The sequence below is a fragment of the Carica papaya genome, chromosome 1, assembly GCF_054855325.1.
Source record: "Carica papaya isolate Zhongbai chromosome 1, ASM5485532v1, whole genome shotgun sequence".
Lineage (NCBI taxonomy): Eukaryota > Viridiplantae > Streptophyta > Magnoliopsida > Brassicales > Caricaceae > Carica > Carica papaya.
The window spans coordinates 20,752,859-20,769,305 of NC_142309.1; the positions used below are offsets into that span (position 1 = coordinate 20,752,859).

General features: G+C 34.0%; 4 protein-coding genes across 5 annotated transcripts; 2 read left to right on the forward strand and 2 right to left on the reverse strand.

The window, feature by feature from the left end:
• Positions 1-560: 560 nt before the first annotated feature.
• On the forward strand, positions 561-1,732 carry LOC110808450 (uncharacterized). The gene has a single exon (XM_022033948.2). The coding sequence runs from the start codon at positions 608-610 to the stop codon at positions 1,487-1,489; it is 882 nt and encodes a 293-aa protein (XP_021889640.2). The 5' UTR covers positions 561-607; the 3' UTR covers positions 1,490-1,732.
• A 1,242-nt stretch (positions 1,733-2,974) lies between these two features.
• Positions 2,975-6,430, reverse strand: ZCW7. The gene is made up of 5 exons (XM_088221382.1): positions 5,792-6,430; positions 5,540-5,681; positions 4,512-4,671; positions 3,565-3,762; positions 2,975-3,389 (listed from the first exon to the last, which is right to left on the reverse strand). The coding sequence occupies exons 1-5, from the start codon at positions 6,318-6,320 to the stop codon at positions 3,384-3,386; spliced, it is 1,035 nt and encodes a 344-aa protein (XP_088077508.1). The 5' UTR covers positions 6,321-6,430; the 3' UTR covers positions 2,975-3,383.
• A 186-nt stretch (positions 6,431-6,616) lies between these two features.
• LOC110808435 (uncharacterized) lies at positions 6,617-8,705 on the forward strand. The gene is made up of 4 exons (XM_022033930.2): positions 6,617-6,802; positions 7,396-7,501; positions 7,739-7,793; positions 8,390-8,705. Exons 1-3 carry the CDS (start codon positions 6,693-6,695, stop codon positions 7,751-7,753), a joined length of 231 nt encoding a protein of 76 aa, XP_021889622.1. The 5' UTR covers positions 6,617-6,692; the 3' UTR covers positions 7,754-7,793; positions 8,390-8,705.
• A 1,324-nt stretch (positions 8,706-10,029) lies between these two features.
• NPGR1 (no pollen germination related 1) lies at positions 10,030-14,790 on the reverse strand. 2 transcript variants are annotated; one of them, XM_088221384.1, is made up of 6 exons: positions 14,396-14,790; positions 13,706-13,998; positions 13,358-13,619; positions 11,593-12,824; positions 10,905-11,052; positions 10,030-10,531 (listed from the first exon to the last, which is right to left on the reverse strand). In XM_088221384.1, the coding sequence occupies exons 2-6, from the start codon at positions 13,895-13,897 to the stop codon at positions 10,221-10,223; spliced, it is 2,145 nt and encodes a 714-aa protein (XP_088077510.1). In that variant the 5' UTR covers positions 13,898-13,998; positions 14,396-14,790; the 3' UTR covers positions 10,030-10,220. The 2 variants fall into 2 exon arrangements, with proteins under 2 accessions (XP_088077510.1, XP_088077511.1); XM_088221385.1 differs by lacking the exon at positions 14,396-14,790 and adding an exon at positions 14,144-14,354.
• Between the last annotated feature and the right edge of the window lie 1,657 nt (positions 14,791-16,447).

Consider the following 16,447-nt stretch of genomic DNA (forward strand, 5'->3'; position numbering starts at 1 on the left):
GGCGAGGATCACAAAGGAATCCGGGGAAAGATTAGCCTTGGAAGTACTTAAATTAAATATGGTACTTAATCAATTATGGCACTAAATGATGTTAGATTCTCCTACGGCTATATGTTATGAAATTGAATGTTGATAAATCTCCATCAGCATGCTGTGAAAAATCTCATACTAATCCATTTTTTTCACCAAGTCAAATTCCAAATTAATCCTCTATAAATATTATTATATATGATTACTAGTTAATTGTAAATACTAATATTCATACATATATGATATATGTATATTATAATGTATCACATATGTGTGATGTATTACTGATAAGGGAATGATGTTGAGCAAATTGTAATATAAAAATCTATATGATATTATAAATACCATTTGAAGTCTCCCTTCTCCCACTTAATTATAACATTATTGGATTTAACCCCTCCCCAAGAAATTAAGAATGGCATATACATATATATATATACACGGAAACTTCTGTTCATTTCTCTTGAACCATACCTCTCATTTGACCAGGATTTGGTCAAATTACCTTCACTATATATACATTATTTTTTTTTTATAGGCTACTATATATACAATTTAAAAAAACTAAAAAATATATATGTATAGTCCATATAAACCACAATTTGAACCCAAAAGAAAGCGAACCCAGTTTCCCAAAATGTTTAGTAATTTAATCTGTGGCGTTTCCAATCTCCCGGAAGATCATCAAGACGATGAACATGATCATCAGTCATGGAGCAGTCCTGGTTCAACACCGAGAAAATCAAGAACAAAAAACAACTTCTGCAGCAAGAGACACAAGAAGAATAACCCATACGCCATGCGAGGACTAGACAAGTTCTCTGCACTTCTCACCGAGCTCGAACAGAAGAAGCAGAAAATTTACTCGCAGGCTGACTCAGACGACATCTCTTTCGTCCGTTTCGTGTATTCCAATTCCAACGAGTGTGTCCCTATGGTGATCAGAGTCAAGAAGAAGGAAAAGGAAATTTTTACTGACAAAACCATGGTTGAAGACGACGATGTTAAAGACAATGAGAAGAAGAACAAGAAGAATATTTATTCAGAAGGCTTGGAGGAGGTTCATGGCGAGAAAAACCCAGATTCAGAATCTGAGAAAAAGTCGATTGAAAATGAAAGATGGGTGACGTGGAGATCAATCATGAGGAGTCATCAATGGCGGTGGCTGGGGAATCATATGCCGGCAGCGTTGATCTTGATATTGTTTTTTCTCGCTCTTTTCGGCCGATCATTTGCAGTGTTGTGTACTTGTTTTTGGTGGTATATCGTGCCTATGATAAAGGGGTTTTCATCTAATCAGAGGTCAAAATCAAAATCAACGAAGAAGAAGAAGAAGGTGATCGGCAGCGGACTACAGTCGTCTTCTCCTGTTAAAAATATTACTAATTCCGGCAAAGATGATCATGATCCGAACTACTACAGGTCTCCCAGACAACATGGTCATCAGAAAAGCTGGTGAAGATATGTTTAATTTCTTTTACTAATTCATTTTTTAGTTCTTTGATTGGAGGGCAGAATGTAGATTATGGGGAATGAGAAATTGGAATTCTCGTTTTGTTTTGATGCAAGGTTGGGTTGGGTTGACAAGGTCAACTCCATTGACATGTTCATATATGTAAATTGCGAACGCTATAAAAAGTTCTAACTCAACCCATGTCTGTGTAATGACATAGTGGTTTTTGTAAAGAGAGACCTTTCTTAATTGGGTGTTTTTCTTTTAGCAAATTTTACGGGGCACTCCACACACACATCATGAGAATGTATATCCATATGTGTGTGTCTGTATTTTATGAGAATATATATATATATATATATATATAATTGAGGGCAAACACATTTGGCATAAGGGTTTGGTGTGTTACATTGAAATTACTATATTTTAGACAAATTAATTAAAAAAAAATATCATATTTTGTCTACAGTTTACACTTATTATTTATTTTATTAAAAGATTAACAGAAAAAAAAAATCTAATTAAAATGTAGAAATGATATAAATAATACCATTAAATATGACAGAAAAATAAACAAAAAATAGATTTTGTGCTATTAATTATTAGTTATCATTTTATGTGTTTTAAACAATAAGTAGATATATTTTAATTGGACATAATAAATAATATATATTTTGGAGAAATCAAATATCAATGAATGTATAATGAAATCTTTGATATATAAATATATAATATATATAACGAAGAAAAAATTGTATAATATATTTTGTAGACCATGATATTATTTTATTTAATTTGAAAAATAAGAATAATAATATTACATAAACTTTTGATAGCAAAAATGTAATATATATATTTTTGATTGCCGCGTTCTCAAGACTAGAGGGAAATGGTACCCATCTGGTTTGACCTGGAGAGCTTTAGAGCTGAAAGAAATGTCGGTAGCTTACATTTATTGCTTTTTTGTAATTTATTTCTAAGTTACTTTTCCAAAAAGATATTTACCCTTGAAAAGGCAAATTTGACCGTTTTGATTTTTTTTAAAAAAAAAAAAACAAAAAGAAACAAAATTCATTTTCCTTAAAAAAAAAAAAAAAAAAATAAAAATGAATTTTAATTATTTATTAAATACATATTTCAACCTTTTCTTTTTTTAAAAAAAAAAAAGAGAATTCCTCGTAAATATATTAATACAAAATATTCAAATCTTCTCCAAATTGAACTTAGCACACCTTTATAAATAAAATTCAATTAAAATTTTTAAACTTGTTCCGAATATAATTTAAAAAAATGAAATATAAATAGATATTTAGAAAATACAAACTACTAACTACCATGTGCAAATTTATGTCTTATCAATTAAATTCACAACCATTTAAAGTTGAAGAAATGTATCGGAAATCTTTCTAACCAACTTCAATTTAATTAATACTCATTTATTTCAATCTTTCATTTATAAGTTTAAGAAAAAAAAATACTAATTTCGTAAAATATCAAAATATATGACCTTCCATTTCAATAGAAGATATTATACAACACACTGTTAGCTCATACACTCAGAAATTATCTTCGCCGAGAGAAAAAACATATGTATATATTGGGTACATCCGTAATTGTAAAATTGAGATTCAAATTGCCGAGTGAAAAACTTAATTTCTCATCAAAATTATGAATCATCTAATCTATTTCTTCAGCATATACTCACATCAGTTTGTAGGAGGCTTAAACTAACAGACTAGTAACTAATAATAAAACATACAATTAGCAACCCGGAAATCTATAAATAGAAGCAAATGCAACTTACTGCTTGTACTGATTTCAAAACTCACTGAGGTCAGCCTCTTGCTCTCATCAAAGCCCAATCCTGGCTTAAAAATCTTGCTAATGTGCATTAGAATCCCTACTCCTGCATTTTAAATCAACATGATTTGTGAGATCAAAAGACACAATTCCACACCTTCACGAGTAACCGAACACGCAAATTTAAGTGCTCTGGTTTGATATTGAAGCAAATTTGTAAACAAAATACGAATTAACAACAGAAAAAGAGAAGGCTAATGAAATTCTACTTGGATTCTAACCTTGAATCTTTTTCTGCGTGTTTCGTCAGGAATGAACTGTGAATTATATCGTTCTCGTCGGGAAACTTCACTTCTATATTGGCCTCCTTCCATCGGCTGCATCCTGCTGACCTTTTCTTGTGGTTGGCTCCTTGTATTTCTAAAAAAGCCATCCTTGTCCCATGTAACCTCATAATCAGCTCTTAGTCGAGAACCTTGCTGCTTAACACATGCATGTCAGTTTTCCACAAGAATATAAATTCATTAATCATTAAATACACTGTATTTTGATAGCTAGTAGCCCTAATATACATTCATCAATATCACTGTATCATTCTGGAGGAAACTAATGAATAGATGCAAACTCATAAAAATAAGAATTTATACATCAAAAAGATTACTAAATTTCAATTTAACAAAGAAAAGGATGACTGAATGAAAGGCCCACAGATAGTCTAAGAGGAGCAAGGATAAATTTGTGCTATGCTCTGTCAGGCACAGCAAACCAAATAGCAACAATGAATGTATGAAAATCCAAAGTAGAAAACAACCCACCTTCTAAATGCTTCAGCCGAGCTTCTAATTGTAGGTTACATATTACCCACCACTATTAAAGATCCAAATGCTTAGCCAGAAAGCTTATTATCGATTCCACAACATATCTTTCATCTAATGAGGAATTAATATTGGAAGTTACAAAGATATGGTCACCAATGCTCCTTCAAAATCTGTATTGACAATCACCTGAGTGGAAATAAATGAAGGGTGCCAATGATGCAAAGAAATTTCTTTGCTATATGTTTGATTGAAAAAATTTATTCATTATGTTAACAGATGAAATAACATGCTATGAACAAGCCAGGTTTCCACATTTCACACTTACACAACAAAGCAGGTCTACAAAACCACAGTTACGGTAACTGATTAACAATTCAAATAACAGCACTAAGACAAAACTCACACCCTACCTTTTGCAACGAGCGCCCACATAACACTTTAAGAGTATTGTAGAAATCTCTGTATCTCTCAAACTGAACGACAATCTTACAATGGAGTCCAGGCACCAGGTCCACATCCTCCTTGTGTGCATTTTTACCTAGATTATCGTCCTCAGCAACATTAAGATTCCTATTGAGAATGAATTAAACCAGCACAACAAGGATTATGGAAACTCAAGTCATTGTTTTAGCATCAATAAGAACTGACATAATCAATAGCTAGAAAGGCTACAGAACATGCAATAAATTTATGATATGGTAAGTAGACCATGGGGGTGGGGGAAGATCGAGGAACTTAGAAAGAAAGGGGAAAAAAATAGAGCATCCACAGAAGAGCATGAATTATCCAACCTTAGCAAGGTCTATAACATCTCACAGAAGTTGCTACGGATAAAAATGACAGTTGCTAAAATTTTCATTTACAATCTCTGTCAAAGATATCGAAACCTTTTCTTTTCCTTATTGAATGGATATCTGAATTTTTCATTTAAAAAAGTGATCGTATAACCACCATATTCTGTAACCTACCTCCATGCTAACACCATGTGGGTTCTTATCAATAACCCATCCACAATTCAGAAACAATATTGAGAGCAGAATAGAATCTTAAATGATCTGTGTTCTCCTAGCAATTTTTCAATACAATTTCATAACAACCAAAACCAAAATCAAGGAAAACCTTCTAACCAGATTTTCAAATTCAGCTGAAAACTCCAAGTTCTCAACTTTTTCGCCTACTTCAAATTCCAATGTCAAAGCACCAGCCAATTCAACAAATTAAACAGTAAAAACTTTAACTTCACCAATATACTTTGTCAAATAATCAGAATCCAAACACAAAAAATGCATACAAGACTTCCAAAAGTTCACCACTTTCATATCATAACATACCAACCTCGCCCATTATAGGCATTGCTCAGAAATCGCAAGTAAATAAAAAGAAAAACGAAAAGAAAGAAATCCATATTAGGATCAGAAAATGTTTAACAAGACCACACCTTATCTTCCCAAAGGTCGAAAAAATGGTATGGGTAACCAACATGGAAGGCTTTGACGACACTCTCGGCTCTGCAAACCACCTCGAAGGAACGCCTCTCATTATAAGTGTATCAGGCTCTTGCCTCCCTCCTCTTGAATATCCTACAACGAAACAAATACAGTTTTCACTTTGAAGATTGAAGGCATCCAAAGAATCTAGAATTTTCAGAATCAGAAAGCGAATACAAAAGTCCAAAAGAAAAAAATAAAACCATGATTGCCAAAAGCATAAAACTCCTCCCATTCTTTCCTCATACTCTCGAAATCATCATGTACAGGAACAGCCACATTCAGTCTGTACTTCACTCCCTCGAGATTAAGCTCGATGCCATCTATTTTCTCAACAACGTATCTTCTCCAATCAAAAAACTTCTTCTCCAAAACCTTAATATCATCACTATTACTATCACCATTCTCTCCGCTCTTCTTCTCTGTGCCACCGAGAAACCCTAGGTCCCGTATGTAGAGAGTCCCGTGCGCAACGGGGTCCTCACGCTTGCGCTTCTTGAGGTCCTTGACCCGTCTGATTTCGAGGTCCTCCTCTGGAACGATGACAGGGACAGAGAGAGAAGTCTTGAGGAAATTAATGAGAGCTCGTTTTAACTGCCACTCGTCGATGGGCTTCGAAACAGAGGAGACCGAGGGGTAGATCGTGAGAATCAGCTTCACGCGCGGAACCAGTGCAAGCCCGCCTTCGATTTCTAGGGTTTCCGTTGGAGGCAAAGTCTCTAACGGTCGCATTCTTGTCCTCGTCTCCTCTTCCAAATTCGATGCTCTGCTCGCGCTTTTTCTTGCTTCAGTAGTTCAGTTGATTCCGATTTTTCTCGTTAGGGTTTGAAATTTGGCGAGTCAGGACAAAGACCAATTATCGGTGAGACGGCGTCGTTTAAAACTCCATTAAAACGCAGCGTTTGGTTCGAGCAGCCTCTAACTTAAAAGACAAAAATATATTGATTAATGACGTACTTATCTGTAATCTATCACTTTTATAAAATTATCGTGAATAATAACTAGGCTTATTGAGCGTAATCTATAAATAGCGACAAGGGGTTGAAAGTCAAACGAGAAAGAGGAAGAAGAACAGGACATTATTGAGATCGCACAGATAGCCGAATGGGGTGCTTCGCTTGCTTCGACGGAGGAGCCAAACAACAGAGAAAGGAAGAAGAGAGAATAGCCTCAGCAGAAGCTCGAGCCAAGGCTGCAGATGCCGCACAGAGACGGTATTCTCTCTTTCCTTCTTGCTTCTCCTCTTATAATCCAATCGTTTGCTGTTTAATTTCTTCAAATCACCGTCATAGGCATCGGATTTCAGTTTTTTAGAGTTGTAGTTGTGAATTGATGAAGTAGAGATTTATTAGCCTCGCATTTCGATTTGTTGAATAACTTGATGATTTGTTTAATTGAAATTGAACAAAATTGATGTTTTCTGGGTTTTGCGTTAGGAGGCGTTGATTTTGCCCAAATATATAATGCGGAATATTGGATTCTCTTTTGGATTGATCGAGAACGCGTGAAATCCAGTATCTGTGTTACTTATTCCATAAATCTGAATTACGTAAATGTTAAAGTTAAAGGCATATGCTGTAAACCAAAAAACTCTTCGAGAGTAATTTAATTTTGTGGATTTCTTGAGGACGAACTTGTGATGTTCGTTTATTTTTAAAGCCAAATCTCTAGTTATAAGCTATCAGAAGCATGGAGTATGTATAATATTATTTATTATCAAACTTATTTGTTACTTGAGGAAACAAACATGTGGGAAACACAATTCGGATACTTGTATACGGGGGTCTTTATTTTATTGCTTTTGCAGGCAAGAAGAATTTGAAAAATCTGCTGCAGGAAGGGCTGCCCGTGCCCAACTACAGGGGATGGCAAAGCAATCTACAAATGCTAACAAAGGAGAACCAGTTCTAAAGGTTTTTTGCACTGGAAATACTAATTTTTTCCCCTGTGGGATGGTCTTGTTGAATTAGATCTTGTTGCTCCTTATCCAGTGTCATGATGGTCTTTCATGAATTGCCTATATACTTTTCTTTGTTTTTCCTTTGTGGGGAATTTCTAGATCTATTGATGAATCAAATCAATTTCTACGCAAGCTTTTACTTAGACTGCTGCAAGTTTGATCCTTTTGTTGATTGTTGCTGTGGATGCAGTGGCGGATGAGCTGAGATTAACCTTTCCTCGTATGATTAACCATGACTGATCACTGTAAGCCAATGAATCCTATCCCTATTTACTTCCAAGGGATTATTTTTATGGGAAATATGTTAAGATGTGTAGTCTTTTCTCTAGTTGGAAACTAAAATAAAGAAAACTAAGGGTAACAGGAAGAAGTCAGAATTTTTCCCAAACGTGCTACTGATGTAGAATTTGAGGCTTCCAAATTCTCTCATTGAAACTCTCAAGTCCTCACTGACCAGGAATCACGCCTATTTCTTTCTTTATTTAGAAGAAAAAGATCAAACTTCTTCAGCCTCCAGGTCCTGAAGTCGCACCAAAAAGAAATGCCTCTTCACCCAAAAAATTTGTAATGATGCTGTTAAGGTACTAAATTAGGTTATTGACATAGATTATTACTTTTCCCAAGGTACTATCCATGCGAATTTTAGACTGTTACACTAGAGTCGTAGACATAATGAAGAACAGAATTAAGCTCTTGAACACATGTAGTTAACAAAAGAATAATTCTAAATCCACAAACAATGATAGATCGGTGGATAAATATGCAACACTAACAGGAATTATTAAGAAGTATTGATAGTTCAACAAATAACTTCCTTTACCTGTTATCTTTCTTAATGCAGAATCAAGATTGGTTCATATTCTGTGCATTACCTCAGAGCAGATGCAGCATTTGGTTGAAGTTTACAACATTTTCAATAATGGTGTATGGATTATATGGAGTATAGAAAATAAAGCTGTAAATTGTTGTCCTTAATGAGTTATGTCTATGCTTATTCTGCAGAATCCCGGACAGCCTTATTATCCCCTCTATTTGTGATCTCTTAGCAGCAAGTAGTGATTTCTCTTTTTTTTTTTTTTCTCTTTAAATATTTAGTTTCTTTCATGTTACAGACAATTGTAAAATGTTTATATATGAGAAAGCTCATTTATGGGATACATTCTCTTTATTGGGAAATTCCACTGGCATTGATATCGAACAACCATGGCTAGTAACTCCAAGATTCAGTATGTTTATAGATTGAGTTTGTATTCCGGACCTCTATGAGATGAAGGTCTCATATTTCGATCTCGCCAGTCGCAACCCCTTTTTATTTGTTTGTTCATATTCTATTTAAAGACTTGAAATCCTCTCATCATAAAGCTTTAACCTGAGATGGTTTTGGTGTTTAGTTTAGGTCTTGTTGGTAACGGGTGCTACTATGGTGTGTTGGATACATTGATTTCTCGTAAAAATTTTGAACTTATTATAATAATTTAATAATTTTACATTGTAATTATTTAATATTGTATAATAATTAGATAATTACACGATATGACATTACTACTGTACAAAAAACACTGCAATATTTCCGGGTTAGTCTTTGTTGTTTTTTTTTTTTCCTTTTTTTTATAATTTAAAAGGTCCTTCTGTGGCCAATTGTTTGTAATCAGCAAAGTTACACAGAAGGGTCTTTGTGCTGATAAGACTTACTGGCCTTGCAGTACCTTTTTCCTTAAGGAAGCAAGTAATGTAGTAAGTGATTAACAGCCTTTCATATAAACTGATTGTACTGAGCCCCTGCGTCTCAAGCCCTAGTTTTTAAAAAGTTCTTACCAGCGAAAATAGTCAACATTACTTACCTTGGTTAAAAAAAAAAACTGATAGCTGAAAAGCCGAGATTTAATTTCAAACACTTTCATGGGTTTAATTTAAACAGCTTAAAGATGTCACCTCTTTTCATTTTGTTGTTCTAATTACGGGAACACCAAAAAATATTAATAAGCTACTCCATGAACAAAAATGGGTTGAAACGTTCAATTAAATTTGATTGGCTTATTTTAGATTATAACTTTAACACATACTCCTCCGTAATTTAACATTTTGTTGTAATAACAACTTAGATCCAAAAAGTTGGACATACTCCTAATATATCATGACTATATCCGAATGAAAAAAAAAATATTTTATTATAGTTAAATTTTTTTAAAATGGCCATTATGAAATTAAAACCGTATTTAACTTTTTTTGTTCTCAAATAACAATAATAATAATAACAACAACGATCAAAATCTTAGTTCATGAATTTCATTAATCAACTCAAATTTCAATCACATTATTAGTAGAAATTTAATGTTTTATCAACATATATCTAAAAATTTTGTTGATCTCTAAAAATTTAGAGTGAACTAATCAAATTCATGATATCTTCCAACCTTCTATATTACCAGAGTCCCTAAAAACTTTTCATATTCATTATGACCTAAAGGATATGGTGATGCATTTCCAAGGATAAAACAAAATCTCCATTTGAATCAATTAAGCCTGCAGCCTGAAACTCCATTTTCATATTGACAAGAGGAATTCAAGGCTACAGTCTGGTGTTTATGTACACAGATCAAATGGAAATAAGCAATTACTAATTGCATTAAAGATGATAAATGTTGCCTGCTTTTACCTAATTGTAAAACTCATCACAAGAAGCTTTGCACTGGAGCTGATAGCTTGAGCTCATGTGCAGCCTGAAAAAAGTCTGATGCCTGATCCAATATGCCTTCCATTTTTGCAATCAATCCAAGACTCATCCATGCATCGTGGTTTGTTGGCTCCAAGTGCAAGGCATTCATTAGAAAGCTCCGTGCAATCGGGAGTGACTGACCACCAAGCTTAATCAATACCTCAGCAGTTGAAACAATACTAGGTACATACTCAGGTTGTATGGACAATGAGATAGAGAAGGAAACCAGAGCCTCTTTGTGTAATGATTGAGCCTCAAATAGAATACCTGCGAGTATGCCGTGAAAATTGAGGATATTAGAAACCAGAGCTTTGTAGCTTAGTTGGCATTATGTCTAACGTACTCCTTGTGCATTTGGATATGGAAGAATCGTTTTTGTACACCGGATATGCATTAGTACAACATTATTTTTCATTATTGTTAGACACAAACATATACTTGAATGTTACTGGTCATTTCAGCTTCTCTTCCAGCAAAGATGAAAGGAAATTGCGTGTTACACAGAATAATTTTGCATGTATAGATGGGTTCAACTTAATCCTTATGCATAGTGCAAAAGAGAAAAACTGAGAAAATTAGAAACATAGACTTCATGTCAACTTCATCACAAGCATCAATGACAGATAGGACTCATACATACCAGCTGCATGCCAACCTCTCGGGGAAAAGAATTCAAGTGACTTGGCTTTATTCAGACATAGCTCCGCATCAGGAAATGAACCGAGTTTAGCATAAACACTAGCCAAATCCTGCCAAGCTTCTGTTTCCAAACTCTTATCAAACAAAATCTGCAAATCCAGAAGATAAAAACTCTTAAAGAGGAAAGAAACGAACAGAATAGTAATGCCATTTTCCAGAAGTACATAGTTTGCTTCATATCTGTGAATGTATACTGATACAAACTGCAGATAACAGGATTGCTCACTAATTTCCCAATTTAAACTTGTTATTTCCTATTTCACGTATCCATGAAACTGAAGATGAGAAAATGATAGCAAAGAGAACTATTTTGAAATACACAAGAAGCAAATGCGACCAGTCATTCTACGTTTAGTGGTCATTATCTTTTTTATACAAAATTAATGTAATAATCTTACTATAATATAAGATAAGATCATTCAATGCGTAAAACCTAAATGCATTCTCAGTATGGCTGACCCTCTTGAGACACTATTTCTCCCAAGTCCAAAACAATTGGACCAAATTAATGAAGTCCAACAATTCACTTTCTATTTGAAATTTCAGTACTACATTTATTTTTAGTAATTCTGAACTTAGAAGACATAGGGTCACAAAGGCACAAAACCTCTTGGCAAGTGAATACAAACCTCAGAACCAAAGGTCTTCGCTTCAACCGAGTCCTTATCTGGAAGCTCTTTTTGTGATTGAATAAGAGCTAACAAGATTCTGTATGTTTCAATTGCTTGTTTGGGCTGCTCCTGAGCGATCTGGAGTACAGCTTTTAATCTAAGAAGTTCAAATTTATCTCTTCTCCCAGCTTCATCCAATGCAAACTCAACAATTGTTTCAGCATCCTTGAATCGTTGGTCAGCTGAAAGTATAAGTGCTAACAGCTTCCATCCTCTTCCTGAATATCCAGCCACCATTTCAGAGTACCGCATTGTGCTATTCAAAGCCACGTCCAGATTTCTCTGAACTGCGTTTTCCAAACTGAGGTTAAATATAACTTCCGGGTCATCCTTCCCAATTGAAGCAGCACGGTTTAGAGATAGCAACGATTCTTTTTGAAAGATAGCTCTTTCAGAATCTGATATGGAATTCCTTGCCGCATTTCCATAGCAAAGGCCAAGGAATTTATGCGCTTGACCCATAAAATGCTTATTCTGGTTATGAGCCAAATCAATCACCTTACGAGCAAAATTTATTCCATCACGAGAATGCTTCGGGTCTTGGGAAGATAACTTCGCACCTAGCAGTAATGCAGGGACATGAGGTTTGTTTTTTGCTTCAGAACAACCAGAAGCCTTCTTTAATAGGTTCAATGCTACTTCATTCTGACCAGCAGCACCGTAACAAATAGCAAGAAAGTTCCACCTTTCAGCTCGGGTATAAATTCCTGGCATGGCCTGCTCCACGTGATCCGCCAGTAACTCAAACCGGCCAGTGATAGAGAGCGCGTAAGTCAAATGATCCATGATTTCTGCATCCCATTTTATCTCCCCAAATGCCACCTTTTTCATGAGTATCAACAACAAAAGTATTGCTTCCTCTGTACTATCTTTCAAAATTGTAGGACCCAGTACTTGCAAATGAGGAGGAAGACTTGCTTCAACACCCCCATAGAGTAAAGCAGAAGCTAAGTCTCTCTGAACACTTGCCAACCTCTCAGGGTCCAGATTCCATGGCTTGACCAAAGCCCGGCGATATGCAGCAATAGCTTCATCAAGATAACCTGCCCGCATCCATAAATAGGGGAGCAACTCCAGTCCTTTGTGAAACATCTCCTGTAGTTTGCAATTCTCACCAATGCCCTCGGGCATTCCATTGGGTAGAGCTGATTCAACTATGTCCAGGATTATTTTGCATTCTTTTGCAGCCTCTGATTAAGGGAAGATTAATTAGGAGCACTTCTAATTTATAGACAAACCATACATTTACAACAAGCCAAACCAGTTCGTTTTAGTCAGAAAAATCCAGATCATCAATGATCGCATGATGCAATTAGCCCAAGAATTTCACAACACAAAAAGTACAGTGTGAGTTGCAATAATGCTCTTGAGAAGTTTAATGCCCTCAAGAATATATTCTAGTCGCAATGTAAATCATAGATTAGTATGAACAATTACCCAAAAGCTTAAACAGGAAGAAATTACTCGATCTATTATTTGTACATTAACATACCACCTCAAACATAAATCTCTTAAACCAAAAGTATGAATGAAACCCGAGCCACTACCTTGTACCGAAATTCAATTAACAGAGATTTGAAATAGAACTCTTAACTATATACATGCTAAAACATATAGTTGAACTGGTTGTGTAGTCATGGGAAACCGCCTAGTCTATAAAGATTAACAGAAAAAAGAGAACCCTCTAAAAAGTGTGATCTAAAAGAGTAGGAGGTAACAGTACCTCTATAATGTCCAAGTTCCTCCATTGATTTTGCTTTAAGCAAGATAGCTTCAAGAAGTAAGCTCACAGAATGTATTGACATTACACTTGGAGGCACAGTATCTCCTTTCAATCGCGGTTTTCGAGGCGGCCGAGTCCTCTCTACAATAGCTTTTGTCATCCTTGAGGTTAAACCTCTAACATCAATGCCCTGAAATACCTGAAGTGCAGCATCAAAATTTCCTCTCTGGTACTCAAGCCTCCCCAACAAAGCCCTCGCTTCCTGAAGAAAAATGCATAAAAGAAAATCAATTTTCACGGAACACAAACAGAATAAAATGAGTAATGAATCATTAAAACAAAACCCACCTCATAGTTTAAGGACAGAGCTTCTTTCAACGTTGATTCTGCTTCGTCGACTTGAACATCCTCAAGCTTTGAGTCCCAGTCGCAGGTCCTCGAGGAAAGACCGCTGGCCGAGAAATCCCGGGTGGCCAGCGACTCCGGCGACTGTGGTGCATCTTCGAACTTGAATTGCTCGCCTGAACAAGCGCACAACATCTTCTCTAAAGGCAAAATAGCGGCAGTGAACTCTGGATCTCTCTACGGTAAAATTCCGACGACCGGTTCAATCCTCAGCTGATTTCTTCTCGTGGATACACCTTAAAATTGATCAAAACAGGTTTAAGTCAAAACCCAAATTCTTATATACGCCACTTTTATACTGTAAAAACGAGCTCCGCCTATTAATGAGCCAACCCGGAAAAGGAAAAATGAATAATCCTACGAACAAAAAGAAGTAACCACCATGGATTCCGTTATGAAACAGTAGTTAGATCGGAAGAAAACACAAAAATGGTGGATCATCAAGCGCCCACTAGCAACCGAACCAGCTAACAGAAGACTAAAAAGAAAAACCCACGGAATTTTTAGGCCATAAGTTTTGAAGACAGTACAAAAGAGTTCCAAAAAGGGACGAACAAGAACAAGGCGAGGGCAGCAACAAAAATAGAAAGGTGAAAAGGGCGACACGAACAAGAGTCAGAACTTTGGGCTTACCAAATGAGAAAAACCAAACCAAGATTCCAGAAAAACGTGATTCACAGTAGCCATTTGCCGCAGCAGCAGCCTCGAAAGCTACTAATCAGAAGAACTCGTTGTTTCTTCTCTGGTTTCGAGTTTTACCAACTCTTCCATTTTGCATTATTGTTTTTTTCCTAAATGTTAAGTCGAAGTTTAGAGTCAAAATCAGTAGAGCAGATCTGGTTCTTCTTGTTTATCAAGCTTTTCCGTGTTTCTCCTTATTCTCTGTTTCTATACAGTGTGTGGATGATAGAGGGAGCAATCAGCAAAGGTGGTGGTGTGGAGAGCAGCCCTTAAGCAGCAGATGCACGTTGCTAAGTTTTTGGATTCTCTGGTTTTCTGGTTTAAAATTTGGTTGTTTGTGTATTTCTTTTTTAGGACACCTAGAAATTTTTATTTTGGGAAATTGACAGTTGATTGCATTATGTGAAATTACGATATTACCCCCTTTCTTATTTGCAATTTTCAATTAGGTCCCGAAATTAGTTGCTAGATTTTAGGAGGTGGAGCAAAGAAAAAAACAAGTGTAAATTACCACAGCTGTTAGAAACTGTTTTGTGAATCAGTTATGAAATCTTACATATTTTTACTGTTTACTTTAATTACACCAAACGAGAGATTTACCATAAAAACAAAAATAAAATATATATCTGCATATTTACATAAATAATGTCAAAAAAATGTTATGTGACGCTTTTTTATTTTGTTGAAATTAAGAAAAAATAAAAATAATATATTAATATTAATTATAATTTATAGATTATATCAAGATAGAATATATATTTATATATATATGTGTGTGTGTGTGTGTGTGTGTGTGTATTCTCATACTTTAATTTGCTTCCCATACAGTGCGATACTTCCACATCATTGCAACCATGTGGAGCACACTTGTACTGGGGGGTGTATGATATAATATGTATATATAAATATATATATGTATATATGAAAATGTTTACCATATTTATCTTAGTTCTAATCAACTTAACTAGTTTTTATTATTTATGATTAATTTTAATCTATTATTTATTATCATTTACTTTTTAATATTATAACATTAATAGAATAATAATAAAAAATAACAAAATTTACTAATTTAAAATATATAATTTATTAAATTTTTGAATATATTATTGTATTATTATAATTGTAATAATCAAATTATGCTTTATTTTATTAAATTATTTTAATTTTTATAAAAAAAATATTATTTTGTGATAATTAATTTTTCTTAATTAAATTATTTGTAAAAAATAGAAAATTATTTTGTTATCAAAAATAACTGGAAAAATATTTATATTATCACGTGTGTGTATTAGATGGACCCCACACACTTCTGCCCTGCACCCAATGTTTGACAAGAGGCAATTACGTTCCTATTTTAAAGTGCCCGGCCATGACCTATTAATATATATTGCACATAATTCTTGGTTAGGTAAAATAAATTGTAAATTAGTACCAATTTATTATTATATATAACATAAATATTCTTATAATATATGAATTTTTATAATATTTTATAATTTGATAATATTAAGTTATTAAGTTATAATATATTTTTTTAAGTTTCTAATGAGACTTTATTGGGAAAAGGAGACAAAGATACCCATGAAATTAGTAAATTAATGAAAAACACATCATGGTAACATGATTATAGGAAACCTTTTTTTGACTAATTATACGTTTTATAGGTAAAATAGGTGGGTTATTTAATGTTTTTAGTTTCGGGTCCATTATAATTAATTAAATAATACATTATTTATTATAATATACGAAGTTTAAGTAAATTATTAATAATATCTGTAAAAATTTTACTTAAAAAGATTATTTTTGAAAATTCCTTTTTCAAAAAAGTTTCAAATATAAATGATTACATTTAGATGATTAATTGAATATCTACTTGCATTTTGAGAAATTTATAATAAAAATTTAATTGAAAAATAACGATTATAATTCAAATATGATATTTGAAAAGTACTTTAGTATATCGTAATAATTAAAACAATTGAGCTCACAACATATTTATTA